Source organism: Camelus ferus, chromosome 6, assembly GCF_009834535.1.
Source record: "Camelus ferus isolate YT-003-E chromosome 6, BCGSAC_Cfer_1.0, whole genome shotgun sequence".
NCBI classification, from domain to species: Eukaryota; Metazoa; Chordata; class Mammalia; order Artiodactyla; family Camelidae; genus Camelus; species Camelus ferus.
In genome coordinates this window covers 60,629,804-60,657,228 of record NC_045701.1, presented here as the reverse complement: position 1 = coordinate 60,657,228, position 27,425 = coordinate 60,629,804, and the positions used below count along the sequence as shown (strand labels likewise).

The 27,425-nt window shown below is 38.6% G+C and overlaps 1 protein-coding gene across 4 annotated transcripts; it reads right to left on the bottom strand.

The window, feature by feature from the left end:
* Positions 1-430: 430 nt before the first annotated feature.
* Positions 431-21,680, bottom strand: LOC106729758 (SERTA domain-containing protein 4-like). 4 transcript variants are annotated; one of them, XM_032482149.1, is made up of 5 exons: positions 20,164-21,680; positions 16,634-17,460; positions 15,415-15,531; positions 6,599-6,714; positions 6,462-6,479 (listed from the first exon to the last, which is right to left on the bottom strand). In XM_032482149.1, exons 1-3 carry the CDS (start codon positions 20,188-20,190, stop codon positions 15,528-15,530), a joined length of 858 nt encoding a protein of 285 aa, XP_032338040.1. In that variant the 5' UTR covers positions 20,191-21,680; the 3' UTR covers positions 6,462-6,479; positions 6,599-6,714; positions 15,415-15,527. The 4 variants fall into 4 exon arrangements, 3 of the variants coding, with proteins under 3 accessions (XP_032338042.1, XP_032338040.1, XP_032338041.1); XR_001366170.2 differs by lacking the exon at positions 20,164-21,680 and having other exon boundaries at positions 431-6,479; positions 16,612-19,099; XM_032482150.1 differs by lacking the exon at positions 6,599-6,714 and having other exon boundaries at positions 6,465-6,479.
* Between the last annotated feature and the right edge of the window lie 5,745 nt (positions 21,681-27,425).

Here is a 27,425-nt window from a genome sequence, read left to right as displayed (position 1 = left end):
CCCACCTGCCTTTTGCCTAACAAATCTGTGGAGGACCAACGGGTGCCTCTGCTGTTCTGTGGGGAGAGAAATCATCTTTGAGATTAACTATCTTGTGTTTGAACAAGGCCTAAATGGAGTGAGTTCCATCATGTGTTCTCACGACTCATGCCACCTAAAAAGCATTTCAGGGTCAATTATAGTGAAAAAATTCACCAGGAGACTGGAAATGTCTTCTAAATACTTGAGCAAAATTTGTGTTGAAAATGAACTGTTGAAAGAAATATAACCATGTGCCTTTAAAATGAGACTTCTGGAATCAAGGGACATAAAGCAAATGCCAAAGTTCATGATCCTCCTCCCTCCCCTACTTAATAAAGACACCTATATTTCACCAGAAATAAAATTTTATTAGCAACATGTCAAATATGTTTTAAAATACAGTGCCCTTTCTTCTCCCTCTCAGTTTAAAAAACAATCCAATAAAAACTCTAAATCATGACCCAAATATTTTTTAAATGTGAAAAAGACATATTTTAGATTATGTAACAGATACACATTTCCCCAAATAAATGTTGTAGAACACCATCTGCTTGATATTTGGGTGTGTTCCCGCAAAATTAAATGTCTGCTTTTCTCCTTCCATTAATGGTTTGCAACAAACTTATGACACTATATTTCACAATAGCTAAACCAACAATTTATGACCGCAGGGGAGCCTGACAAAAACCACTTGGCATGCTCAAGTTAGACAATTTACATGACTCCCTCGTGTACACCAATCCTCCACACCTTACTCAGATGCCAGCTGAAGAGAGGAAGGCCCACAGCAAGGGGGGAAGCGGTCTCTCAGGGAATAAAGCTCAAGAAGGCATTCAAAACAAGAAGTTGAAGTTCCAGGTACCATTTTTCAGCTCAAGTTTACCAAATTCTTCTGCCTATGCAGACACTTGTAAGTCTGAATTTAATATAGAATGTTTTTATAAGATTTTCTCAGGTTTGGCCAAGCAAGAATTTGCCAAATTCTTATTAACTGTGAAAAAAATTTTCATCCTTAGTCTAATGTTTCCAAATGGAGCACCCTCCCTTTTCTGGGTATAAAATCAAGGGGAAAAAAATCAAGAAAAGAAATTTACCACGTGTTACTTCTGGACTGATTAAGAATGGTACAGCACTACATCCATGTTCCCCTTCTGCACTTGATGTGGATAAAATCTGTAAAAGAAATCATTTTTCTAGGTATTTTACCAAGCAAAATATTGTAATATTTGTGGCCAATTTGGAAAACTATGATACTTACTTTTTGCCTTTCATTTCTTTAAAGAAAAAAATTTCTATGGAAAGCAGACAAGAATGCATTTTCTTTGAAAGCAGTAAGACTACAGGCTCGAGTGTGTATTTCCATCCTCAAAGTGATGTACAGCCTCACTCCCCAAAGTGTGGTCTGCGGACCAGCAGCACCCAAATCACCTAGGAGACTTGAGAAATGCAGACTCTCAGACCCCATCCGAGCCCTACTAAAAAAGAGTTTGTATTTTAACATGGTATCCAGTAACTTATATGCACAAGAAGAGTAGAGAAGTGCTAATGTAGAGGAATGTTCTTTATCCATCCAACTATACAGTAATCCTTATGGAAAGACAGAAACTTTAATGGGGAAATTATGCCTGAAAGGTTTAACTACAAATGTAACAACAAATTTAGACATGGTCCACTTAATAAGGAAATTAAAGTCCTGAAACATGACCCAATGCTGACGTGTAGCAATGAAGTTTGAGAAAGGGGTGGGGTGGGGTGGGGGGAACATAAATTTAAATTCCAAATATTAATAAACACTCATGGACTGCTTGAATTAATTACACATGATCTTCCCTTGTCTCCAACCTAAGGTATTGTCTTTAGCAAAACATGTAGAACTGATCACTATTACATTGAACTCTAGAAACATTAAGATTAAGCTTAGTAAACAATTATTTAATGACTAAGTACAGTAATTATAAAAAGAATTGTATCAAGAAACTGTGATGAATTCTAGTTTGAGATACTCTGGGAAACTTTTCCCAAAGGAGTTCAACCAGTACTGCAAATTGTTGCTTTCTTCCAAGTACTTTTGAGCAAATCAGTATCAGTGATGGAGGGAAGGCGAGAGGAGAAAGAATTAGAACCATGACCTCCATGTCCAGCGGACTGCAGACAGGGGTGGGGCTGTGGTTCAGGGAGGAAGCCAATGGAAGAGAAGGAGCATGGCTCCAGTAGCTGGTGTGAGAAATCCCAAGGTTCATCTTAGCAATTCACCGACACAAGGCAAATGAAAGAAAGCTGCCCTTCTAACCTTGCACACACTACGTACAACTCTCAGGCTGTGATTTTCTGATTCCGCTTTTCCTTTAAGGCTCTCCTTGACATTAATATTAACCTGGTTTGCCCTGTAAATGAACATCAAAGTAGAGAGGTCAGGGAGGAGGCACTGCTCTGCACGTACACTTGTTTCTCTACCTCCCCTGCAATCTCCTGTGCCCCAGGGATGAGCTGAGGCCAGCGACGCTTCCCTTCTGCAACACTGGTTTTCTGTCATATTTCCAAGTATAAAACATGCTGCAAAGCAGAATGTACTCCCCTTCTGCTCTAAAATCTAGCTCAGTAGACTCTCTCTTCTCCAAGTTCACCTTCTTAGCTGCAAACACCTTTGGAGACACATCTTTGATAACCATCCCATAATTTGCAAAATAGAAATGTAGAAAAGAGAACTTCCAGTTAAAGCATTCCTACATTTAAAAAAACAAAACCAAGCATCTCCTAGTTCCTCCTCATCAGTGAACTGGCTGGACAAAGGCACTGTGCATCATTCATCTGTGCATCCTCAACCCTGGCACAGTGCCCGGCTCATAGCAGTTGTTTAACAAATGGTGGGGAACTGCACTTATTTCCATCTTATCTAGCAATGACCTTATTAAATCTTGGGATGTACATTGAAATCCGGTCATGTGTTTGAACTTAACCACTTGCACAAAGGCTTTAGTCTTCTTTCCCATTTAATTCCTATTTTTTCTTTTCTCATCTATCCAAGGGGCTCCATTTCAGGCATATTTCATAGTAATGCCACACATCAAACAATACTATGCTGAATAGAATCTGATCTTCTGTATCACTGGCGAATGAAAGAAAAGATCAGTACATTGAGGCTACCTGGGTGCGGGGTACACAGCAGACACAGGAAAGAACAACTGACTTCAGCAAGCAGACAAGGAACCCCCTCACATGAAGCCACTTTCCCTCAGTAATCCTGTTCCTTATTTCTCTGTGCCTCCTTTTTTTCCTTCCTCTTATCTTCACTTTCCCTCTCCGTTTCGTTTTCTTCTTCTTTATCAGGTCTTTAGGCTGTTTGGGCACCCACAAGATTGATCAATATTACAAAAGGCAATCAGATTGCCCATCCTATCTTCCTTACTCTAAGCATGGCTCTTGTCACCAAAGAAAGGATGTCCAGGTTCAAAAAAGTCATCACTGGTCTCCTACCTTTCATCTCCCATAACAGATCGTGCAGGACGGAGTCAGCAGAGCAGGTATGTTTAGGGTCTCCCTGTTTATCAGTTTGCTGTGGTAAAGTGACAGCCATCTTACTGGATAACTCAGAGAAGTTTACATACTTTAAATACAAATGATTATTTTTAATAAGTCAAGATAACGTTAGTCAACTCCTTATCTATGAATTGTTTACTGGAAAAGAAATTAAATGCTCTAAAAGATGTGTTCACCTGTTTTGAAATCAACATATACTTTAAAAAAAAGTATATTCACAAATACCACCGGTTTCTAAGATAGTTCCTTCTCTGCAGAGAAATGTAAGATTCACAGAGTTCGGATACTGATGTCCCCAAATGAAACAGACTTTATGTCTGTTACAGGTTCACTGCCCAAGAGTTCTTGCTTTAAGATTACTGACGTATGATAAATATTACAATTTTACACTTTCTTGGTAATTTTTTCTCTCCCTCTCTTTCTATACCGAAATATATGCATTTCTATCCTCAAGCAATTTCAGTAGGTGGCATTTCTGTAAGTCACATCCACTCACACTGGTGTGTTTTCCTTACTGATACTGTCCTAACCCAAGCCAACTGCCCCTTTTGGTAAAAAGTTTTAAAATATTAGAGAGCTAATTCTATTTTTTAAAAAGTATATAATAACATAATTATTCCATCAAATTTGGAGTTTATTCAATTAAGAGCCCCATTGTTTAAGAAATCTATGTTTTAATAGGTGCATTCTGAGAAATAAGGTATGGCCTAAACAGTAAAATTAAGTTTTTGAACTTTGCTGACAAATTTTGTCCTTAAATTAATTTTTAAATATCTGTATTTGTGTGTCAAAGCTATCTCACCATTCATACTGAATTTCCTTAAAAATTAGCCTCAATTATAATTTTTCTATTTGTTCTAAAGCAGTTTTTCCGGACTCTGATTGAGCAATTAAATATAAACCTGATACTTCTATCAATTATGTATCTTTTAACAATGCATGCTAATTAGGGCATCAATATTCTTTATACCAAAAGCATCTATGTTAATCACCCAGATAATTTATCAGAGGGAGCAAATAGTGAATCAAAACTAAAAACAAAATTCTCTTGAAGAGATAAAAGCCTTCTTGGTTACAAGACGGCATTCAACAAGGAAAGATACAACGTTGACAAGTCACCATATTTAGGTTTGCGAAAACGTGTGATCACTGAAGGTCCAGGCAGTGCCCTTGATTAGCAATAAGTATAAAGTGCTCTGAAAGCACAGAATTAGTAAGCAACTCGTTCCAAACCCTTTAACATTAACAATATTTTTCTATGCCCCGTGCAACCCTGGCTTTAGATTCTGATCATTATCCTAGTCTCTCCAATACTCATCTTTGGGTCTTTGGTATTTTCTTGAATATACCTTTGGCACCTAGTTTTCCAATCTGTTTTATCAGTTAATGACAATTCTTAAAATGATATACGCCACAGAACATAACTCCAGACACTGAAATCAGACACCTTACTCAAACCTCAAAGAACATTATGAACCATTTCAAACATTTCAGGATCTATCCAACTTGTTAAAGAATTATCTTTAAAATTGCAAAATATAGGAACGTATCTAAACTTCACCATCAAGGCATTCTGAAACATTTTGTCAAATAGTGAATGGTCGACTATTATACAAAAATCAGTGCAAAGTTTCATCCAGACAGCCTTAAATCAACTCTTAGATGAAGAAATAACATCATGTAGAATTTCTGTTGTCCTCATCAATTTTTTGCAGATAAGATTTTTTAAATTATCTGCCTGTTAAAATCAAATGTTATCTGCCTACCCTTTTCCTGAGCTTCACAGCCTGTAAGAATGACATTACAAATAAAATTAAACTGAACTAAAGGCCCACCACAAATTTTAACTGACCTCTAGAACTTACAGGTAAGCCCACCTGCAAGGCTATTTTCTTAAATTTCACTTTTAAAAAGAAAAATCTACCAAGCCAAAAAAAAAAAAAAAAGGTAAAATGGATCAGTGTGGAGTGTTCTGGTTGTTACATTCAGCAGTTAAATTGCAGTATGTTTGCCCCCGTCTTGAATTGCCACTAACGGTAAAAGGAGAATGGTGTCAACCACTTATTTGGCATGATGCTTGACAAGCCAGAGCCTTTCAGAAAGAACCTACCCTTCCTCTCATCATTTACAGAAAATTAAATTCGTTCCATCCTTAATCCTCAGGGACAAGACATATCTGTTCAATCTGAGTCTGTTACTTTTTGTTACTTTCCACTAAGAGTGATAGAATTTGGAAATAGGGGGCTTGAAATGTTTGAGTCTGTGTTAAAACTTGATATAGGTCCCCTTTCCTACACACCTTATCTTTAAAAATTGTTTGCTTCTAAAGCACTTATTCTCTGCTTTATAATATGTGGACATATTTTCAGTTTGGCTGGATGATACTAAGGACTGCTGAATAGTAACCAGGGTTCTCTCCAGTCAGTTCAGCATGCATCTCATCTTTGATCTCAAGGGCACTGGTAATCAGTGCCTTATGTTAACATCGTCACTATAAACAGTTCAGGCATTTAGAAACAAGGTATCAATGGACTGTAACAGTTACTTTAATTCATTTTATAAATAAGCAACTGAGAATTTTGCTCCAAGTGGCTACTAGTGTAGCCCATTCCATAGATGGCATTCTCCGACGCATAAGGCACAATATGATACGAATGCAGCTCTTCATAATAGAGAGACTGAGAACAGCATTCCTGTACCATAAACTTCAGCCGTTTTCTTGTATCAGAATAAGCAGTCTTATAACAGGGAGCTTCTTTAAAGTATTCATAGCTCTCCTTCTCCGTCTCTAGATGGATCTTCCTCAGCAAATTGTTAATTAACACAGACCTTCTTAAGTAGGTTTCTGGGTCTTCAAGAAACCTGAGCTTCTCCAGAGAGAGTTTAAGAATGCAAGTCCTGTCCTCGGGTAATATCAGGTGCTGGAAAACAAACACATCATTAAATCTACATTTTAGAAAAGTGAAAACAAGAGCCTTTGCTATTGACCAGACTCAGAAAAATGAAAAAAAAAAAAAAAAGGTAATAAGTAAACCCTTACTTTTGGAAAATACCCATGGTAATCTTGATGTAAATCTTCTTCTTCTGCATATTTTCTCTTAAAGTAGGCTACTTTCGACGTTGTTAATGTATATGTTAATACTTTTGTTGGATAAGCTAAACAAAATAAAATAATTGGAGAAAAGTCAGATTCTACTGTAGCAAAGAGTGTAAGTTCTACTGGTGAAAAGAAACTGGTGACCCCAGAAATTAACATTCTCTCTTCATTTACTAGACAATGTAGTGAAGCAGACAGTCTCAACTGTCCCGTGGCTGAAAAGCCTGTTTGCAGGCAAATAACACTATTCAGACCCAAAATAGATGTACTACATCAGAGAATTATAGTTATTTCCTTATGCAGCCCCTCAGAAATAAAGTGCATACTTACCAATCCTCTATTTAATTCCATGCCATTGAATGTCAAAACATACCCAGGTTTGAAGTTGATGCCCAAAATGCAATGAAAGGAGATGTTATTTTTCATCATTCTTTTAGTTCAACTGCCTCATTACAGAGGGCATTTAATGTTGCTAGGCACTAAATTTGTTTAAAATGGTTGGTGACCCAATTAATCCTTTAAAGAAATAACTGCGTGTCTACAGACAAACACTAAGACATGGTCATGGTATAACCATCCTCATAACACAGTTGCTTAATAGATGTTAACTGTAAGTAAATAAAAGGTTTATACAACGTAATGACTAGAAAACTTGACCTTGGTATAATTTCTGAAAGTGAAAATTTTTATTCCCTCTTTTAAAATATTATTGTTATGAGTTCTGACTTGTTTAAGGAAAAACACTGTTCTGAAAGATTTTCAGGTTTGGTTGAAAGGGAGTTTTTAGTGTGTCCGCTAGGTGGTGCTCAAATCACAGAAAAGAGTCAAGTTCTGCCTCAGAAGCTGAAGATAGATATAGTGAAAACACCAAATCTGGAATTCAAGTGGTATTTACTCATTCAACCTCAGTGGGCCAGATCAGAAAGAAAGTTCATACTTAAGCATCATGAATTTGACCCCTAAACACAGCCTGAAATATTTCTAGGTATTAAAACCATTTGAGTCACAAAATGAGTAGTTTATTAATGTGCTGGTTAAAGAAATTCACAGTGAACACATCTGCTGTTCTTCCTCTAACATTTTAAATTTTTTGAATCTTAAATATGTGCTCTTCACGAACATGCCTCTTCTAAGTTCTTCCTCCACTCGGTGGCATCTGTGCAACATTTCCTGCAGTTTTTCATAGCTGGTTGTTTTTCCTGAACCAGCAGGAGAAGCTACAAAGATCACACCGAAAGCATTCCACTGTGAACTATAAACCCAAGAGAGCCTTAAATTAGAGTTGGCATGTTTTGTAAGGGAAATAAGAATTTTAAACCACTGGTGTGTCTGACCTAAAAAGAGACAAATGTGTAAATGACCGTCTACAGTTGAAAGAAAGTCAATAATTGCTATACTGTATACAATTCCTGAATTCAATAAGCATATCTCAGTTTGTATGGTTTGGGTTTTGTTTTTTGTTTTTTTTTACGTATTTCAAAAGAGTAGGAAAAAGGACAATAAAATCGATTGTGATGAAAACAAAGGAAGCATCGCTGAGCCCAGTTTTCTCAGGGGCTGTTTTCAGTAAACTACATCTGCTTAGGTGTATTTTTTAAGGATTTAGTCAAATAAGTAGGTAAAGCTTTGAGTTGTTCTGTGATGACAGTTAAGTATTGTTACTGATTTCTTTTCAAACTGCTTAGTTGATGCCGCAGTGGTTCTCAAAAGTCAGTGAGTGACAGAATCATCTAGAGAGCTCCTAAAGATGCAGACTGCTGGGTCCCACCCCCAGATTTCCAATTCTGTAGGTGTCGGCTAGCAGTAGAGAGTTTATATTTCTAACAAATTTCCGGGTGGAGCTGATGGTGCAGGTCTGGGGACTGCATTTTGAGAGCCTCTGTGTCATAGCATTAAGCAAGTGTAGTAGTAACACTGACAAAAAGTTGAAAAACAGAACGTTCAGCCAATCACCTGATTGCCTGATCATCAGAATGCCAGGCAATCGGCTTGATTGATTTTTGTTTTTGGTTTTCTTACTGCTATTGTGACATGGGCTACCTTGGCTTAGAAGCTTTAGCGTCATGAGTAAAGCCAGACTCCATTTTAACTAAACAGCGAAGAATGAGGTCACTTTTCAACATAAATTCCTGGGTTCACGTTGAGAAGGATCGATGACTTATTAGCATAATAGCTGGACAGGTCACTGATTTTTTGTTAACAAGGTTCAATGAATTACTATAGTGCAGGAAAGGGTGAGGAAAAATTTGGAAATGTATATATTATCTATCTATCTATCTATCTATCTATCTATCTATCTATCTATCTATCTATCTATCTATCTACCTATGTCTGTTCATTTTATTTTACAAGGTAATGCAATGTCTAGAGCATTTATGACCATTAATTAAAAACCACTGAATGAATGACACAAGGGAGGGCAGGTGGCAGTGTGGAGAACCAAATGTCAAATAAACCAAGTGATGATCTGGAAAAGATATTTTTTATTTAACATCAAGACCAAAATTTACACCAGCAGCTCCAAGGTTTATAGAGATTCTGTCTGCTATATTCAGGCAGTTACCGTAAGATAGAGAATACATTAGAGCCTGGAAACACAGTAAATTCTCAGGGGTCTGGATTTGTGTCTCAGCTCCATAGGCAACACACTTAGCCACTTAGTTTATTGCTCTTAAAAAATACCGCCATGGGTTGTTGAAATGCTGAAAAGCTCTCACAGCTGGTATCAGCTTGACAATTACTTCCTCACATGCTGTTTAGCTATTTGCAATGTTTTCAGCATCCCATTTTGGAGGATGCCTTTAGCCACTTTGAGGCTAAAATATATAGCAAACATAAGTTCCTACATCTGTTTTCTTGGCTGGATGAAAAATCAAAAAATTCAGAACTGGAAACTATTTATTGATCACATGGTTCAGCCTACAAGGTTTACAGATGAGGAAACTGTGGCCCAGAAGGGTTCAATGATTTCCAAACTGGTGTGTGGCTAAGAGTTTGGGTTTTGAAGTCAGATGGAAGTGGTCTAGCTCATACATTTCTTAGTTGTGTGACCTTGAGAAAAATACATAAATTCTTTACAAATTTCATTTGTAAAGTGGGGATAGAAATAATACTGGCTCACAGGATCACTGAAATAATTCGTGGAAAGTGACTGGCACTGTGCCTAGCATATAGTGAGCACTCAATCAATCCTAGCTCTTCTCAGTGCCAAGAGGCACAGACCTATCCCAGAAGCAGATCCCAGACTGGCCTCCCAGCTCTGACCTGAGACTCTTTCCACCACCCTGCCTCCTAGAGATACTAGATTATGATTAGAAAGTTAAAACACTGCAAAAGAATATTTCAAATGGTCAGGTTGAAAATAGTACAGGTTCTCTAACAGCTCCAAGAAACTGCTTCTGGATTTATTGTCGCTGGTCGTACATTTTGGGTGAAGGAAATGTAACTTTTTAAAAAACATCCAGATAGTCATTTGGAGAATTAATTAAAGTCACTCTGAATTTCCAAAGAAGGTCACTCTGTTATGACCCAGTAAACATATGTAAACCTATTCCTATAATTCTCCCACCATTAAAAAGCCAAACTCAGACCAGCCTGTTATTCAAATAAAGCTGATGAAATAGACCAGAAAAAGTAAAATGACCTTAAATCTTCATAGTCAGCATCCTGAGCATATAAATTATAAAACTGAATTAGGCTGAGCCTAAATTTATCTCTGAAAGTAAAATGGCTAATGCTGGCTTGAACATTCAGATTGTTTGTAATGCTCTAACCTCTGGGCACATAAAATATCTGTGCCACCCTCACTGGGTTTCCTAGTCCAAGACTTCAACAAACAACAAATTAGAAGTCACAGAACCGAATGACCATCCCTGTCATCAGAGTTCTGATGGTACAATTTATACCTATTTCTTTAAATAAATGTTTTAAATGTAATTACAAATGATTGGTCAAAGGCTCTTCCTTCTTCTTCTGCTTCTGCCCCCAGACAACTGAAATCTTATTATCGTACAAAAGTGATTTCATTTGGTGCACAGCCCACGGGCAGTACATTAAGGAAATATCATCCACAGATTAGTTTACAAACACTTCGAGAGTACAGACGGTAATAAAGGAACAACTCCTGCCATAGTAACCCATTCTTTGTCCAAGACCATGAAGAGCCAGAGAGATGGTCAACGTATCTTAATTTTGGTTTTCATTTTCTTCCCTACAACACCTTAATCAACACACTGCGAAACCAGAATTGAGACCTTCCTATTGGATGTGTGCATCTGTAGCCAAAGACAAAAGAAGAGTTTGATCAATGGGGAAAATAAGATGGTTCTGGTCTCAGATCAACAACTGACTCATGATGTAGGCAACTCAAGGGCCCCGGCTTCCTGTCTCTCGTTCATTTCTCTTTGCGTGGTGTTAGCCTGGCACGAGCCTTAAAAAGCCTTTATCCTTTCCTATCTAAATAATGCTGTGCTCACTGCAAAGCTACCGAAATCCTCCCTGAAGGACCATGGGCACTTTTGTTTAGAAAGAGTTATTCCATCTGTCACTGTGAACCACATTCCACCACCTTGCTGCATGGTTTCAACTATTTCAGCATCACCTTCTAGGGCCGTCCCATGGCACTGGTTCAAATCCCAGGTCTACAATTTATTTTCTTAGTGACTTTGGACAAAGCGCTTAATCTCAAAAAGCTTGAGTTTCCTCATCGATTAATTCAGGCCAAATATCGAACTCATTGAATTGTATGTGGATGAAATAAGATGACATTTAAAAAGCACTTACTAAGTGCCTTCATATATCCACGTATTTTCTGCTCAATAAATATTAGGTATAGTTATTGCAGTGGCCTTATTTTGGAAGTCATACATCTAAATGCTACTCGGCAGCGCTATGCTGTACAGGAGACGTTTGTCCTCTCTTTAGTGGTGAGCCCAGGTTGCATGAAAAATACATGAGTACATTCAAGAAGGCAGACACATGCAACATTCAAGGCTGGAAGGCTGTGCCTTCTGCAGACCTTCAGCTTTGTTGATATTTAGCAATGTGCCATCAGCCTTCCCCCTCATGACCCCTTGCCTGGCACCCTTCTGGATAATATGCTCTAGAGGAACAGAACTCAGTGCCAGTTTTTAGCTCTGAATCAATGGAGTAATCTATTCCTTCAGATTATCATCCATGCAAAGCACATGATTGACTCCACCGGCAGCACAGAATGACCAAAAGTTGCAGCTCCTGGAAAACTTTCTTGGGAACTTCCAGGGCTACTGACAGCCAGAGAGTTAAACATGTTTCTCAAGAAACCAGCAGCACTGGGGATAGCCCCAAGCACAGACGTGGAATGCTAAAGACAAGACCACCAGTTCCACATGCGCATCTTGTTCCAGTGGTGATGGTTTATGAACCAAAGAGAATATCATTATATGGGATATGACCAGCCATGTAATCATGAAATTCCCCGTGATGCTGCACGGAAGCCTCACCTCTGTCACGATCTGGCCCCATTAAGGAGAGAGACCAAGTGCAGTGGGTTTTGCAGGGGAACCCTGTGATCTACCGCCCCTCAGAAGGGTTTTTAATCCCTGATATGCGCACAGCAGTGGTCTTTTGAGAAGTACCTCATCTGTGTCACCCTCACTGCCATTCCACTTTGACACCACTGTCAAGTTTGGGTATATCACCAAAACATTTAGCCTGATATCCCAGAAAGGTAGTACAAAAACATAAAATGGAACCAATCATTACCTTTACCAAGAATATACAGTCGTCCCTCAGTATCGGGGCATTGGTTCCAGGACCCCCCACGGATACCGAAATCTGCAGATGATCAAGCCCCTTATGGAGCATTCGTCTCTGTATCCGCGGGTTCCGCGTCTGCAGACGCCGAGGGCTGACTGTATAAGAATTTGCTCTGGAGTTGGTTGATCCTCTGCCCTCACTCATATGGTGTCCGATTGGTGTTGCCACCTGGAGGTGTTCTAATAGTGAAATGTTCTTCATTCACAAGGCACCTTTATTCTAAAGAGCGGTAGGTGCTTCATTAAACTGCATTGTGTCAACTCAAGCATGCCACCCAAGAGATGATCTTATCCCCCATGTTAGACATGGAGGAACTGAGCCATAAAGCAGTAAAATGAGTAGCACATGGGGACAGACCTGAGACCCCAGGCTCCTGAGTCCTGAATCTCCTTGCAGTATCTCCAGCCTCTCGTGATGACTTAACCCACATTGCCTTTTAATAAGCATTTAATATTTAACACAAACTCTGATGTATCACCGCAGAGGGGATTTCCCAGCTTTAAATCTCTGCTCCTTCCTTCCTAATCATCACTGATACTTAGAAGACTCTTGTATCTCTACCCACCAAGGTTTTTCTTATTGCATTTTACTTTCTGTAACTTATCACATGAAAAAGGTTTAAGTTTTTCTAAATATTAAATTATACTACATTACCAAACATAACACTAGCAAACCCTAAGTACTCTTTAAAATCCTACACCCCACTGAGAATTACTGCAGCAAACTAGGTGGCTCTGTTTTTAGCCTGATAGAATATATTTAGCCAGGAAAAAATAAAAAATAATTGTGTTAGACTAAAAAGGGGAAACAGTAAAGTATTGAGACTATTTAGACAGACAACTTATTAAAAATAAAGCTGAGGGTGGGGAGAGTTGACAAGGATTAGTGCCTCCTGGTACCTGAAGGTGTACTTCTTCCTAAGTTTTAGTGCTGCAGTGTTATGGTCAATTTATCCTCTGTTTCTGAAATCATTACTTTACTTTAGCCTTTTCTGGGTTTCTGAAGCAGACTGCTTTGACAGAACAACCTGAGCTGGTTATACCTTGGCTTTTATACCTAAGCTATTGTTGGGATGCCAGTGTTTTGACAGCTAAAGCCAGCTGGCACGAGGCCTCTGTGGAGAGCCCAGATGTAGAGGCAAGGGCCTCAGCATCTTGATCAAACCTTTCAGCATTTCTCCATGTTTCAAAGCATCTGCTAAATCTCATGAAAGTCATATGACACAAAACTGAGCATGGAATGTTCCTAAACACCTAAAAACTTCCAAATAGAGTATATGAGGAAAAAGCTGGAATTAGAACTCGATTGCAGTTTTAACCTGCTTAAATCTCAGCCTTATCTAAATCTTATGACCCTAAATACACCCCTCTTTGTACACTATGATATGTACAAGTACAGCTGGTGTTCCCATTGACAAGAGGGACAGATCCTTAACCACAAATTGGTGGAATTTATTTCATGCTCTAACTTAGGATCTACCAATGTCTCTAGGATTAAAGGCTTACATTATACTGATTTACTTGATTTATTTTTTTGAAACAAAATTCCATAACTTTTTCTGATGAATTTGTTTAAACAGAATATGTTCATCAAAATTTCACAGTAAATATCCCACACATTATACATTCATGATAGAATCAAAATTAAAATTTAAGAACCCCTTTCACTTGACCTTTTGATTGTGACAGTGGTCTCAATGAAATGGCAGACTCATTCACATAAATTAAAGGGCACTGAATGATTTTAAACTTCTATGCATATTACAAAGAGATAGGATGTGTATAAATTACTAATGCACAACACCAATGCATATACATGAGCCAATACTTGTGGCTGCTTTACTCAAACTTTCCTCAGATTGATAGCATGGCTAGAGCTCTGCATGCATCTCAGGACAGGCGACAGTAAATCTTACTGGTCTCTTTGGATTTGTTTCTCACCATAAAATGCAGTAATTATGACGGAGTAAGGAAAAAGGGTGGGAGGTATTAAAGACTAGTGAAAATAATATTTTGATGGTTCAGATAGTCATCTTTTGTTTTTGGTCTTCTTTCCAAGTTTAGTTTTTTTTTTTAACAGATGAGACAAGGAAATATCATTTAATTTTACAACGAATATGCTCTATGAGGGCATCGCTTTATTTTTTAAATTTTTATTTATTTTAAAATTTTATTCATTTATTTTTTAATTGAAGCATCAATTTACAATGTTGTGTCAGTCAGTCATCTTTAATGCTTGAAATAATTAAGCTATAGATATTTCAGTGAGTGACTATGGAGAGTAGCAACTTTAAAGTCCCATGATATCTATAAAAACTATAAAAATAAACTAGACCAGAATACATTTTCAAATAGATTTCTAAGTAAAGTTGTTCAATTATTTATTTTTACAAAGAGAGGGAAGGGAAGGGAAAGGAAGAAATATGACATGGTATATTTTCTTGAGTTTGATTGTAATTTGCCAGGCTGGTTACTTATAGGAACTGGACACTGATAGCTCAGTACATGTGAAAGTTATACAACCCTGGAGGGCTGAACACACATTAAGAGACTGTATTATATCTTGAAAACTGAGTTTAAAATGCTTACCACTCATGGGTTTCTATCACTATGACCTCAATACAAGTTAAATTTTAAAAATCACCACAATTTCTTCCTGCAACTTGGGGAGCTCTCTGCATTGCCTTCATTTCACACATGCACCCGTGTGCTCATAAGGTTTCTGCTTAATATTTTCCCTCAAGCCAGGCTACCTAACTTGTCCCGCCCTATTCACTTGGGTCTTACGAAAATCTGCCAGCCCACAAATGTCCTTTCTACAGAAAATCTCTATTGACTTCTACCCAGCAACCCTCTATATAAGCAACCTCTTATATTGATCTTGTAAGTTATGGCAATGCTACATTAGCATTTATTTCTCTGGATACATATTTAAACAGTGATTTCTTTTAAGTTAGTGATTACCTGGTAATGCTGAATCAATCTGAAAAGTGTATTTCTAGGACAGCTTCAGAAAATCTGGTGAGAGTTCCCCTTTGCACAGCAAGCATTTCTCACAGCCTCAGGCTCATGAATGGCTACCTGAGATTTTGAAACAAGGAGACAGACACAAGTAACATTGGAAGAGTCAGAACTGCACTGACTTGAACTGGTTATCAAGTCAGGGGAAAGCATGCAGTGGGAAGACACTAAGATGTTTGAGGTGGGGTTGATCTGGACCCAGTAGATAAATAGATAAACCTTCAAACACACACAATTATTTTAATGTTCTTCAGATTTAATTGTAAATATAGGAATTTTAAGTATCCTAAGAAATGTGGAAATAAGTGAATAATAGATCTCACCAACCATTTACTGGGAGATTATTTTGGTGAGATCAGTAGGTTTTTTTTTTTTTTTAAAACAGAGAAAATATACTTAATTTGTTTCTAAGTACCAGATTTTGTATTATATCAAGAAACATTCTCTCTAAAGTAACAATCCAGCAGTTAACTCAAAACAGACTAACTCAATAATTCACTGGAATATACACTATTTCTCACAAGATTTGAAATAGCCAAATGGTACTTTTTCTTTGAAGACAGTTTTTCTTTAAAGAGCCATGTTTAACTGCACCTTTTCTACATGGAATGTATGCTTACAGATCTCATCATCTTCTATATTTAGAGAGATGAGCTTTCCAAAGGAAGATAGGCAGCCAATGAGGAGGATCCCATTAAAAGAGAGGTGAGTTACTATGGTTACTTTTCAGGAGATTGAGTAACAGTGAACTGGCTGCTCCTGGCCAAATGGACCTTTTCCAGAGCAGGACCTAAAAAGAATGTTGTTCTCCATAGGTGTTGATTCAATTAGTCGAGACGACACTGTTGTCATTTTTGCCTTAACGGCAAGCTTTCTATGGGAGCTCACTGCTTCCAGCCCTCCTAGCTGCACACAGGCTGCGAAGTCAAAGGGAAAACAGGGAGGACCGAAAACTTCCCAATACAAACCTAGCAGTGACAGGCAGAGGAATCCTCAAGACCACAAGATTAAAAAAAAAAAAAAAATCAAATCAGGTTATTCAGTGGGGATCCCCAAACACGTCCCTATCCACACCTTCAATGAAACGAGTCTCATCTGAGTCTCAAAAGAGGGCACCTGCCTGGATGAGTCCAGACGTACCTTGCGAGCTGGGTCCACTCACCAGGAGATGGGCGCATCCACCTGTTTCATAAAGGCGCGGGGTTCAGTGCTCCCTCCCGTTTTTGCGGTGCTGTCACTCTTCAGAGGGTGCTGACAGCAACGGCGGCAGCAGCGCGACGGCGGCAGCAGCGGCAACTGCAGCTCGGCGGGCAGCCCTGGCTCCTGCAGGTCCGGCCCTCCAGTCTCTGAAGCGCCTCTCGCTCCGGGTTCTGAACGCGAGGCGGGCGCGCAGCTGTTCTCGGCTCGCATTGGACCAGAGGGAGCAGATGTTACCCGGTTGCTAGGAGCGTTGCTAGGAGGCGATGACGCCCCTCCACAGCTCGGGAGCAACTTTCCTGTAGGTTGGGTGCTCCGGTGGGGGCTGCTGGGAGGAAGGTTTGAGAGCAGGAACCAGGAGGGCGGGGAACAAAGAGCCCCAAACAGGGGGTCCTGCGCTCGCCTAAGCTGGGTCCTGGAGAGCCGGCTGTGAAGCTGCGGGTGGGTGATGGCTGCAGCTCTGCTCCCCAGGCTTAGGGCCCTGCTCCGTGGACCTGGCCAGGTGATGCTAGTCGTGCCTCCTGCGACAGGTTCACCCTCTGTAGGACCCAAACGAGTGTCCGGTGGAAGGGTCGGGTTTGGGGATGGGAGTGGGTTGGCACATCCAGCGGCTGAGGAAGCAGTCAGTGCCTTTAGACTTACTGGGATGCTGTTCACCTTGGGGTAGGTCTCCGACAAGGGGAGACATGGAGGAGTGTGTGTGTGAAGTGGGGTGAGGCGCATAGGATGAGGAGTAGAGTATCTTTGAAGCGCCCTCTGGGACTCTTCTCCCCAGCGTGTTCCTGTTTGTATCTGCAGGTTTGAGCAGTTGATAGATTTTGAGATGGAAAAAACAAGTAATATATGAAAATCAGACGAGAGTCTAATTCCTTTTGGCACTATCTGTGGCTGCCTACTGGTATGGTGCCAAAGGTTTCAGAGAAATGACCTTGTGGTCTAAGATACTTAATGCAGTTAGAAAGACTTCATTTTGATCCAATGGCTAATTAAAACCTCAGGCTACTATGCAAACTTCGTTAAAATAACAACATACAAAAGAAAAGATACTTTCCACACAGGAGACAGGAGAAGGTATGCACATTTCAGTCATTTATACTTTAGTATAATTTCACCCCCAAAATTGTATTGTCTCTGTATTATATTACTCAAGCTATGTTTTAACTTTTTATCGTTTCTTCTCTTTGTTGTTGTTCAATGGGGTTGTTCTTGGATGGAGGGGGGATGTTGAGAATATCAAAGTAGGCAACTTTGGGTAGCCAGTGAGTCAAATTAAAGAAGGGAAGACAAAAAAACGTAACAGAAATTTTGCCCAATGCTATTCTCTGAGGAGGAATCTCATTGAAGAAGGGGATACACCACTCCCTTGGCTCCCTACCAGGGCTCCCTGGATCAGACCAGGGCCTGGAAGGAAGAAAGCATCACTGGGAAGCAATTAAAAAGAAAAGTTGCTGTCTTTGGGGCCAGGGCAGAGCTGGCATGCAGTGTCACGTTGACTCCGGCGGTGGCAGACGTTCTGCAAGGCTGAAGGGGCTACACAAAGAGGCCTTACAAATCTCAGGGGCCCCTGCTCCCTCAGGCACCCAGTACCAACTTAACACCTGTAACAAAATGTAGAGTTAATAGTTTGTTAGCCCGAAGATTTAAAAGCTGATAACCTTGTGTTAATAATGAACTCGATTTTAGACAACCTATCATACTCCATATGTATATCAAATCATCATGTTGTACGCTTTAAACATCCTACAGATTTGTCAGTTGTACCTCTATAAAGCTGGGGGGGGGTAGCTGATAACTTAAAATCTAATTGTCTAGAAGAATCAGTGGGTTGAAGATCAGATGACCACAGTTCAGCTGTAAGGTATGAAGGGGGCACTGAGACTGGCACATCTCAAACCTGGCCGACAGCCACAGCCAGAATTGCACCACTGCTACTTCTTTTTCACTGTCAGGGAGAAAAGGCGTTGATATCTCAATCAGCCTTGTCTTCTTGGCTAGCTTATGTCAGAAGGCTCTCCCCTTTGCTCTTCAAGGTCCTTTTTTTTTTTTTGTCCCAGGTATTTGGCACATTCTGTTTCTTCTTAACATGCCTCCCTTTCACCTGGTTTACTCCTACTCAGCCTCCAAGTCTCAGCTTAACTACCACTTCTTCAGTGTGGCTTTCCCTTGGAGCCTCCCACCAACCAGATTAGCCTGCTAACTACATTCCCAAATCATCCTACTGATCCGATTTCACAAAAGCCATCACCCCAGGCTTTTAGTTAGTTTCACCTTGTTTTTACTGTGCCCTTGGGACCTAGCACACAGCACCTGGTACATCAAAGATAGTCACAAGCACATGTGAGTGGATGGAGCCACCCTGCCTGGTTCAAGGTTTCTGTTTTCACCTTACCTGTGTATTATGCTTGAGTTCTTTTCTTTTTGGTTTTTGTGACTCTATTGCATGTTTTTGATTTGTGGTTACTGTTTTTCAGGTATGTTAACCCATTACTATATCTACTTGCTTTAGGTTGGCAGCCATATAGGCTCAAACACATTCTAAAAAGAAAGAAAAAAATCTACATTTTCTTACTCCCCTTCCCCACATTTTATGATTTTGATGTCCTCTTTTACATTTCCAAGCTTATTCTTTTGTTGTTCATTGTAGTTACTGCATTTCTAAATGTGATTTTTCTCTTTTTTATAGATTCTTGCTTCTTTTCTATTTAGAGAAGACCTTTCAATATTTATTTTAGGATAGGTTTAGTATTGCTGTATCCTTTTAAGTTTTTGCTTGTCTGAAAAATTCTTTCTTTCTCCTTCTATTCTAAATAATTACCTTACTGGGTAGACTATCCTAGGTTGCAGATTTTTCTCTTTCAGGGCTTTAAATGTATCTTGCCACTCCCTTCTGGCTAAGAACGTTTCTGTAGAGAAATCAACTTATAGCTTGTTTTTCCCTTGCCACCTTTAGAATCCTCTCTTTGACTTTGACTTCGGCTATTTTCATTCTATTATGTCTTGGTGTAGGCTCACCTTAGCTATTTAGCTATTCAGAACTTACAGAAGCCAGGAGGGCAGCTACTAGTCGCTTTCCTTTTTGTTAAGTGAAGGAGAGGAAGAAAAGCCCATTACATGGAAAACTGTTTTCTGCCCTTAATGAGACGTTGTGTTGATACACCAACTTATTTTCCTTCTCAGATCATTTTATACAGGTCACTACCTGGATTTTAATGGCATTGGGAAGTAAAAGTTCTTTATCTATTTCCCTACTTCTCTTCTCTCTGTGTCCTCCAAAGTAGGTTTGAGTCCTCTGAGCTGAACTGTTTCATCTTTCCTTAAAATTCTCCTCCACCTCAGGTAAAAACAGCCACCATCATCACATGCTGCATCTCTGTGGAGGAAAAAAAAAATCTATTTGGAAGCAGCTATCTAACTTGACCAACATGGACAGCACTTCCAGTATATTTTATTAGAATAGACCAGGAACTCATCTTCTCTATTGTCAATATAACTCACCAAATTATTGCCAAATTTCCTCTTCATCTGGGACCACCTCAAGAAAAATAACAAATGTTTGAAGACCTGAAAGAAAGGTCAAGTTAATCTCAAGATTACAGAGTTGCTTGGTGGCAAAGTCAGAAGCAGAATGCAGGTATAAGTGTTTAACCTTTACCGGACTATGAATTCTTCACTTCTCCTGGTAAGTGATTAGAGTATATCTTTCACTAAACAATTTGGATTCTAAAATTAATATTAAAATACCATACAATCCACCTTAGAATTCATCTAAATTCTAATCTTCTTACCACTGCATCTTGTCCCTCCTTGAGAAGACCATAGCTACAATGCTAATCCTGTCTCCTACTCCTTATCTGTTTGCTGAAAGAGTAAGTTGTTTTATCATGTAGTAGAATGCACGTTAAAATTCATCAGAGCTCTGAATTGTCACCCAAGCTTCCTCTTGAGCCATGTCTCTGAATCTCCCTGGAGAAACCCTAGGGAAACTATAAAGAGACTATAAAGTTTACAAGACGTATAATGTGATTTGATTCATCAATAAAATGTTACTCAAGAGAGTTAAGTTTTTTTTTAATTACTACAAAAGATTCTAAGAACCACAGTCATAGATGGCTGTCTCAATTAACATTTAAGAATATTTAAGTCTCTACTGAAGGAATGTCAGAAGACCGCTATCACTTGTCAAGTTTTGGGTTCTGCAGATGATTTACTTTAAAAATCTGTTCCCTCTGCAATATTCTGCTTTGGCTCACAATTTTATATATTTTCTTTGGTGTTTTAAAAATACCACATATGTATGCAGTGCGCAGACACATGTGGAAATGCTCAGCTATACTCAGTCTGTCAGCTCAAACTCTGCCCTGTGGTGTTAGAAACGTGAACTCAAATCATTTTTATTTGCAATCCCCCACCCACCACCACCACCCAAAACAGTGCTGAAATGCTCTATGACGACAAGGGCGAACAGGTGGAATTCTTAATCAGCTGGTAACGTTCTAGTGCCACCATGGGTTAGGAAGCACTTAAGCAACATAAGAAACAAGCTTGCAATTAGCAAGTTTCCCCTAAATAATCACCACTACCACAACATTTGAGAAAAGGTAATTTTTAAATTTTTTTAAGAGAAGGAAAAAATATGTGTTCTAGATACTGTCTAGAAGATTCTCAGCAAACTATTTCATTTTCCTGGATGCACAAATAAACTACAGCTCTCTTAAATGTAGGTGGCCAAGGGACCAGTTCTGGCCAATGGACATACAGAAGTAGAGACTGCCACCTCTAAACATGGCTCTTTAAACATGTATTTACTTTTCAGGCCGATTCTTCCCCCTGTTTTTGCATGACTACATATTCCTTCAGAGGCCCCAAGGATTCTGAGATAGCCTCCAATCCCTCAGATGCTAGAAAAGCAAGCTGCATGGGCAAGACCATTTTGGTGAGAAATAAACTTTCTTACACTAACTCACTGACGTTTAGGTTTATTATAATACATAGCATTAATTACCTCAACTAATGCAATCTGCAAAAAGGTAAAAATAGATCTTCCCTGAAATATCTATGGATTTTTTTTCTATTTTCTTGTTTTGTTTTGGTGATGTCAGTCATGTTTTTACTGCTGTGAAGGTATCTGTTCATAACAGCCCTGCTCCTTTTACTTTCAGCTTGCTGCATCTGAGCTTTGTAAACTTATTAGAAGGTATAGGACTCTGGACAAAAGCCTTTCTGATGAGTAATTAGCTATACTTCTGTACAGAAATGCCTACACTTTGCCTTCTCAGAATCCTTCTCAGATGAAATTAAGTTATTTCAGGTGATCTTTACCTATATAGCTCCTTACTTACCTAATATTCTTAACTTAAATTCAACACTTTAAACTAGCATTTGAGTTGACATACATTGATTTGTATATGCGTTCATCATAAAAGTCTACAGCACCCTAAAACCAAAACAAATTATATGGGGCATAAATGTAATGCTTAGAGTTCTAATATATATGTCTTCAATTGGTATGCTTTGGGAGTTAATGATTTCTGTACATACTAAAATAAGCAATATCATTCAGGCCCATATAATTTGCATGTTGATGCTGCACAACTGTATCTTTTTTAACATCAAAACATTTCACATGTATACATATAAGCCATCTGCTTAAACTTTATTGATAAAACCAGTAGCAGCAGTTTTACAAAATTGGAATGATTTTCAGTCTTGAACTAACACGAGTTCAGGTGCAGCAGACATTTTGCACGAACTAGGTAGAGCTAATGCTTCTATGTTTCTGTTTTAAACAAAAAGCAATTAGAGTTTATCCTCATGCATTTAAATATCTAATACAGAAATAGTTTTTAGGCTGCATAAAATATGCTTCCAACATCACTGTGAGACTGAACATCTGTCTTGTGCATTATTCGTACAAGAAAAACAGTGTAATTGTTCCAATCACCAACTTATTCTTTATCACTGGTAAATAATTTTACATTTTCTAAGATATTTTCAAAGGGTGTTTCTAATACAAGGATACTAATACTGAATTGAGTATCGGTGTTGAATATTTCACTGACTTGCCCAGTTAAAACACGAGACAGAGCACAAGAGTAATACATTAAAGTCATTGTTATGAAATCGTGAACATTCCAAAAGGTAGAAAGGTATTCCAGTTTTTCAGTTTAAGTTAAAAAAAAATTCCAAACCTTTTACTATACACTATTGACTGACAGAATTTAGTAATTTTAGAAACGGGGTGGGTCATCACATTCTATAGCTGTTTGTTCTGGTCACAGCTAGAGATACATTCATGCTTCTTAAATGCGAGACGCCGTAAGTCAGTAAGTCAGGCTGTGAGAAACACAAGGACACCTGTATGGAATGTTCCGAAGATTTTCAGAAGTTTCTAATATGGGAGTCCAGCCCTTTGGAGGGAAAGACACTTTTCGTTTTTCTCTGAACCACCTAGAGATTGATTCTCTGCTGGGAAGTCTGGAGGAGAAAGTAAGATGACAGCAGCTGGGTCTGAAAGGGCCCATGCGGCAGGGGGAGAGGTCTGGGGCAGCTCCCACCTTACCACTCACGAGCCTGACCTTGCACATCGAATTGGCCCAGGAACACCTGCTAGTGGCTTGGGAATCTACAGGAAGACTAGCTTTTCTGTTAGACCATGTCATACTAAACTGTCTCCACAACAGAAATCCATGAAACTACTGACCAGCATTCACAACCGCCAAAGCCTCAGGACAGTCTAGTACAAATAAGTAACTCGTTAAAGTAAACATGGGAGAGTAACGGTACAGGTTTCCAACATCACCACCACTCCAGCATCCAGCTGTGGCTAGAGCAGAAACACAAAGCGCACCCCCTGCTAAGAACAGTGTGCTCCATGCAGGGTAAGATCTTCCCAAAATAGTTACTTATGTTCAAAATGAATGAATCATTCACATTTATATATTTTTTTCCATGCAAGTTCTTCAAGGACACCCATCAAAAGTTGAGATAAAAAGGAAAACCAATAAAATATTTTAAAACAAGAGAGTTGCACACAGTATGCATATGGTAAAACATGAATGTGTGAATTTGAACAACTGTTTCGGATGCCATATGAAGACCAAAAAAAAAAACAAAAAATTGAGAGTCAGATTTATCTTGCACTGTGAATACAAAATATTGCTATGAAATCTTGAGTGTGCCTTAAAAATACTTCTTTTAATCTTTACTTTTTTTCTAGGAGATAATAAATGCTATTTAGGAAAAAAATGATTATGTGGATGAGGACAGTCATTTGAGAAAGGAGATATGGAAAAGACTGATTCTTCAAAAAAATGATAATGTAGATTGAAGGACTTTTTTAGTGGAAGAAGCATCTTTCTAAATACTGTATTCAAATCCCATTTTGTGGGGAAAAAATGCTATTCAATTTAATAGTTTTCTTGTCCTTGAAGTAAAATGTTCTAAAAAGAAAGATCTGTTCAACTCAAAGACTGGGAAGCCTACTGAAAAGACAGATAGTTGTAATATATTCTGTGGTCAGGGTGCCTGAGCAAAAGAATCAAAACCTAATACTTTATCTTCTCAGAGGCAGAATGGCTAAAGATCATTCCAACTTCAACTTTCAGTCAAAATCTAACATTCTGTGAATATAGTTCAATGATTGGCTGAGATATAAAGTGTCAATTACTTTCATATATTGACATAAAGAATTAATAAAATAAAAATAATATCTAACAATTGTCAAAACTCTTAACTCTGCAAGGTGTTTTTTCATCTATTACTCTGTCAGGCCTATGGTCCTGGTACATGGTGGGGATTCAGAGTGTTTGTTATATTAATGAAGGAATGAATGACTCTTATTCTTATAACAACCTGATGAAAATAAGTAAATTGAGTATTACTGTTCCCATCTGACAGATGCAAAAACGAAGGCTTAGAGACCTTGGAACCTGCCATTCACTTTAGAGCTCTTTAGGGTAAGACTCGGCACTAGAACACAGAACTCATTAATTTTAATCTAATCCAATATCCTTTCTACAACCACAACTTCGTCTCTGCAATAATGCCCAGTTCTTGCAGCTACAAAGCAAAGGGCAGTCAGTACACGTATAAACAGTATCAAATGTTTACCAGATATCCATCATCAGTCAGGCCTCCCCATTCACCCAGGTGATTATCAGTTTTATCACCCTAACATCCGCTACCTGCTCAGTCAGCCTCCGCATTATCACGGGTCATCCTTCTGTTCAGATTTCAGACCTCCTGTACGATCTGGATGCTTGCATACATACCCCTTTCAGCTAATTTGTACAACTGACTATGACAGGGCACAATGACAAAGCTTCCTTTCTCTTGGCAGCAGTGGTAAATGCAAAGCCATATAAACTAGTAACAGAAGGTGGTTTTCTGTCATGAATTAGTAATAATGGAATTAGCACTTTTTGTCGATGTATATTTAAATCATTGCTCAACAACAGAAAACACCACAGAGTCGCTAAATTTGGTAATCACATCCTCACAGCCTTCGGAACTTTCTCTGCTTAGATTCCAGTGGAGGGGAGACAAGGTTTAGATACGTTAACATAAATGATAATAGTATGTGATTTTGTTTCTTCTCTCCAAATGTAAAATCAGCTCAGTATCACATAGGTGAAACTGATTCCAGACTGCAAGGTGCTACATTTTATTTGATGAATCACGGGAATCAACCCAACTATGTTCCTTGAGATCAGGCACATTAACAAAATGTAACGTAGCAATTAGAACCGCAAATAGAAGCAAAAAGAGGATAAACAAACTGGTACGTCCAGACAATGGTATATTACTATTCGGCGCTAAGAAGAAATGAGCTATCAAGCCATGAAAAGCCATGGAGGAAACAAATCCATATTACTAAATGAAAGAAGCCAATCTGAAAAGACCACACACTGGATCATTCCAACTATATGCCATTCTGGAAAAGGCAGAATTACAGAAACAGTAAAAAGATCACTGGTTGCCAAGGGTTAGCAGGCAGGGATGAATAGGTTCATGAAAGGACTTTTAAGGTAGTGACACACCAAGAATGGATCTTAATGTAAACTACGGACTTTGGGTGGTAATGATGTGTCAATACAAGTTCACCCATAGTAACAGTTGTACCCACGCAGGTGGGGGATGGGGATAGTGGCGGGGGGGGGGGGTCTTACAAGCATGGGGGAAGAGGATATAAAGGAACTATACACTTTCTGCCCTGTTCTGCTTTGAATCCTGAAATTGCTTTAAAAATTAAGTTTATCTCTTTAAAAATAAATAGAGCACAAAGACCATCATGTTTTTTCCTGAAAATAGAGGTCAAATCTTATTCCAAAAAATACTACAGAAATTTCTCAGTTACTGTAAAGTATGCAAATACTAACTTCTTATTCACAGACTTAAAATAATAGAATCTTCAATAAAACTACATTTAAAATACTAGAAAAGACTGTTCTATAACAATAAAAAATAATTCCTAGCTGCATTAGTATAGTGGCATAATAAAAGAGCATTATATTTTGAGGTAGCTGTAAATTAATAAACATTATCACAGTCCACAAGGGAATGTGGCAACATTAGTAAAATTTGCAGGAGGTGCCAACTATAAAGAACTTGACCAAGAAACTCTTGAGAGACGTGCAGACTTAGAATGTGAATATAGAAAAAACTTACGTGGAAATATTATTTTAGTGTACAAGTTCCTCACCAAGTAGACTTTTTATTAGCAGCCTTCTGATATCTTTTTCCAAATATCAAGGTCTTTACCAAATAAGACATGCTAATGTTTTTTATTATGGGCCATCAACTGGACAACACTCTGTCTTCAGTAAGAATTTTTAGGCCACCAAACATTCTGACTTCATTTAACTCACATGGATTGGAACATGTGTAGTAGGTATGTGAGAGAAGTTTTATGCTGTTAAGAATTAGAAGTATTAAGTCTGCTGGGAAAAAAACCCCATTTTTGCCTCCTGTTACAAAATTGAAGGCATTGAGAGTTAGATTCACATGATTTTAAATTGTTTGAGACTAGAAGACACAATTATTGGCCTACCTGCCAAGGTAGGGACACCCCCACTGTTGACCTTAACCCATTTCATAGGATGCCCCAAATGTGTTTAGTGTATAGTATCTAAGACGCGTTTTAATCAAAAGAAACAGAGAAGTAAGCAGGGATCTTTGTTCACACCATCACCCCTTTATCTAGCTGCTACTGTCTCCAGCTCACTTTTTCAAAATGGTAAAACGTAGCAATGCCTTTCAACTATTAAAACACTGAGCTTAGAAGAACTGTGTCACATCTGTTTGTATAGACCTAGCATTCCAGGGTCTAACTTACTTCCTTGCAAAGGGCATTCAATATTCAATTCTATAAATAAAATATATTAAATACCCAACTTCTATTTCATGCTATAATTCATTACATTACTGGAATGGAACGCTGTATTTCTTCCTTCAGAGGCAAAACATACCCATTTATTTTGAAGGGAAGCATAGACTGACAAGTGTATTTATTTCTTAACTAGAGTCAGAGTAGTAACTCACTTTCCTTAAATTCTCTCCCTTTCAAGGGGGGAGGAAGGGACGGGGGAAGATACCCAACAATTAAAGGATAATAAAAGATCTTACTGTTTGCCTAGAGTTCTTAGCAGAATCCAGTAAAAAAAAAAATGTATATATATATTTAGAAACAAAAATGATTGTTGAGCTTAAGATGTTTTATTCATCTGTCCTTCTCCAGCCCGTAGCCCAGAGTCTAGGAC

Bases quoted from the DNA above. Each gene is read 5' to 3' on its own strand.
- LOC106729758 (XM_032482149.1), bottom strand. From the start codon at position 20,190: ATGAAGAGGAAATTTGGCAATAATTTG. The intron at 17,461-20,163 runs GTGAGTTATATT...TCAAACCTGCAG, and splicing joins GGAAATTTGGCAATAATTTG to ATACAAACAGGAACACGCTG.